This window comes from Amyelois transitella, chromosome 25 (genome assembly GCF_032362555.1).
Source record: "Amyelois transitella isolate CPQ chromosome 25, ilAmyTran1.1, whole genome shotgun sequence".
NCBI lineage: Eukaryota > Metazoa > Arthropoda > Insecta > Lepidoptera > Pyralidae > Amyelois > Amyelois transitella.
In genome coordinates this window covers 6,569,608-6,572,704 of record NC_083528.1, presented here as the reverse complement: position 1 = coordinate 6,572,704, position 3,097 = coordinate 6,569,608, and the positions used below count along the sequence as shown (strand labels likewise).

Genomic DNA, 3,097 nt, shown 5'->3' with positions numbered 1-3,097 from the left:
TAGGAAATAAATAAATGAGTTGTTTAGAAAGACTACTTTTTTATTGTCTAGTTTTGAACAATTATTTGTTTGTTTTTTGCCGTGTGGTTCCCGGCACCAATAAAAAAAGAATGGACCACTTCTCTTTCCCATGGAAGTAGTAAAAGGCGACTAAGGGATAGGATTATAAACTTGGGATTCTTTTAGGCGATGGGCTAGCAACCTGTTAATATTTGAATGTCAATACTATCCAAAGAGGTGAATTGGGCCTATCAGTCATTTCAAAACTGTTGGCCCGGTCTACCCTGCAAGGTATGTAGACGTGACTATATGTATGTATGTTTTGTTTGTAAATAAGTACTTTAATCGGTACTGTTTTTTGTAACAGCGTTACGAATGACAAAACCAACTATGCACAACGGCGAACTTAAGGTACCTGAAAGGATCATACCTAGGTAAGGGGTAGTAGGTAGGTACAGCTGGGAACAACATTATTCAAATTAAAAAAAAAAGTTAAACGAATTGCTTCAAATCTTGACATAATTTTACATAGACATCAACGCAGTGCGACTGATTTATAAAAGATAAAAAAATAAAATATTTTTGCTTCGAAAGTAACTCCAAAAAGGGTAAGAGTCCATTGATACCATGATGATGAATACCCAAAAACCTTATTCAAATTCGGGATCTTTTTTTTTTACCTTATCTAAATTGGGAATGCCCTAGCACACAGACTTATTTACGAATGAAGGACAACATGTCCATCATCTCGAGATTACAAAAACGTTAGGTACCCATAAAGTAGACTACCCTTACTGATGAGCTAGCACAAAGCTTCAGATGATTGTGGATGAAGCGAAATAAGAGGAATGGTGGCAAATGAAAAGATGTAGACTCCGCCTACACCTCAGGAAAGAGGCGTGATTTTATCTGATGTGTTGAAAAACAAGCTTTATGATAAGAATGTCCGTGCCTTATTAAACTACTGCTGTCTGTCAGTGTTATCATCGTAGGCTACCGTAATGTCACATGATGTATGAATTACTGAAACGTGATAGAGAATGATAACTTGATGATAACTCTATTTAGTTCGTCATAACATTATCAATAACATTCCAATTTTAGTGTGCGTACCTCTAAATTTTATTCAATAATTAAATTTGCTTTAAATGGAGAACGTTGTAACCGTTGTGGATGGCACAAACGTAGAAAAACAAACACCGCCTGACAGTAAGCCCACTGATACAATGAACACCAAAATAGCTGTCGTTACCGGCTCGAACAAGGGAATTGGATTCGCGATCGTCCGCGGCCTTTGCAAGCGTTTCCCCGGCTTAGTCTACCTCACATCTCGCAATGAAAAACGCGGGTTGAAAGCCGTGGAAGACCTTAAGAAAGAGGGCCTGAACCCTAACTATCATCAGCTAGACATCACTTCTACGAAGAGCATTGAAACTTTCAGAGATTACATCAAAGAAAAGTATGGAGGCATAGATGTGTTAGTGAATAACGCTGCGATTGCGTTCAAAAGCAAGGCTAAAGAACCGGTTTCGGTGCAAGCTGAAGAGACTATTTTCGTGAATTATTTCTCAGTGCTTTCAACATGCGAAATTTTGTTTCCAATAATGAGAAATGGGGGAAGAGTGGTAAATATATCTAGTTCATGCGGCCATTTGAGTCATATTCCTAGTGAAGCTTTAAAGAAGCGTTTTACGGATCCCAACTTGACTATTCTGGAGCTCAGTGACTTGATGAGGCAGTATGTCGATGCTGCTAAGCAAGGAACGCAGCTTGCCGAGTGGGGGAACTCTTCATATGTGGTGTCTAAAGTTGGTGTGACTGCCTTGACTAAGATACAACAGAAAATGCTCAAGGACAGAGGTGGGTATGAGTAGACAGACTGTTTTCAATTCTTTGACAAAAGATACCGTACAATAGGTAGTAGTATTAGCAATTTGGTAGAAGTGAGATCATCTTCAAGAGTTCAGAATCTCATAATTCACTTCAATGTAGTTTTCTTATGATATCCTTCAAACTATAATATTTCACTAATTTCATTTAGTTCAATGAAGAATTCTTGTATCCAAGAATAATTATTAATTTTAAATAATAATTAAATTAATATGAATTTAAAATTTTCCACAGACATAAAAGTGAATGCGGTACACCCAGGCTACGTGAACACGGATATGTCGTCCCACAAAGGCCCTCTGACCATAGACGAAGGTGCAGAGGCTCCGTTGTACTTGGCTCTGGATGCTCCGGATTCTGTACAAGGAGAGTATGTCTGGTACAACAAAAAGATTGTGAGTTGGACCGGGGAAAGGGCTGAAGAGAAATATTAAACTGATACATACATACAGGAAAGTTTGTCTGCACAGTATTTTTAGTTATGAAAGGCATTTAATGCATTATATATGCAAAGTCTGTCTGTCCATTGGAAAAAACAATGTACATATAACATTTCGGCTGAGCCAATGAACTGTTTTTATAAAATTTTGTGTAAATAATATATCAGAGGTTAAACAGATGCTTTGCTATTTTTTTTTTTAAATACCCAAAAATGAAAAAAAAAAACATGACATTATTTTGCCTTACTGGTCATAGACAAGTACACCAAATTTTGTGATATGATTGTTTCTAGTGAAAGAATGAAATATGTGTTTGGATAATATTGCTATCAAGAACAAGAACTACACCAAGAGAAATCAAAAATTATGTTTGTATTAAGACTATTGTTAAGGTTAAAATAAAAAATATATCTTTTTATTAAAACATATTTTTTTATTCAAGAGTCAATTGTAAATCTTATGAAATATTTATTTACTAATTTGAAATGAACAATAAAGCTTGTTGAGCACATTTCATTAGTAATCAATGTAAAAATATTTTTTTTTATTTGTTTTATATTTTATTGCATTGTTATAATTGGATTTTTTTCCGGAATAAAAAGCTCACGTAAAATGTTGCAACCATCACAAACAAGTTATTTGAAGGGTTTATTTTTCTATTTAATAAATTAATTGCTACACTTTTATGAGTTTTTTATTTCGTTAACTATAAATAAAAAAGAACAATTATTAATACCATTATTTATATATGTATACCATTATTTATA

At 34.5% G+C, this 3,097-nt stretch overlaps 1 protein-coding gene across 1 annotated transcript; it reads left to right on the top strand.

Annotated features, from left to right (window-relative positions):
- The first annotated feature begins 1,025 nt into the window (after positions 1–1,025).
- Positions 1,026–3,014, top strand: LOC106136536 (carbonyl reductase [NADPH] 3-like). Its single transcript, XM_013337114.2, has 2 exons — positions 1,026–1,860; positions 2,125–3,014. Exons 1-2 carry the CDS (start codon positions 1,149–1,151, stop codon positions 2,322–2,324), a joined length of 912 nt encoding a protein of 303 aa, XP_013192568.2. The 5' UTR covers positions 1,026–1,148; the 3' UTR covers positions 2,325–3,014.
- Positions 3,015–3,097: the final 83 nt, after the last annotated feature.

Bases quoted from the DNA above. Each gene is read 5' to 3' on its own strand.
- LOC106136536 (XM_013337114.2), top strand. From the start codon at position 1,149: ATGGAGAACGTTGTAACCGTTGTGGATGGCACAAACGTAGAAAAACAA. The intron at 1,861-2,124 runs GTGGGTATGAGT...AATTTTCCACAG, and splicing joins GAAAATGCTCAAGGACAGAG to ACATAAAAGTGAATGCGGTA.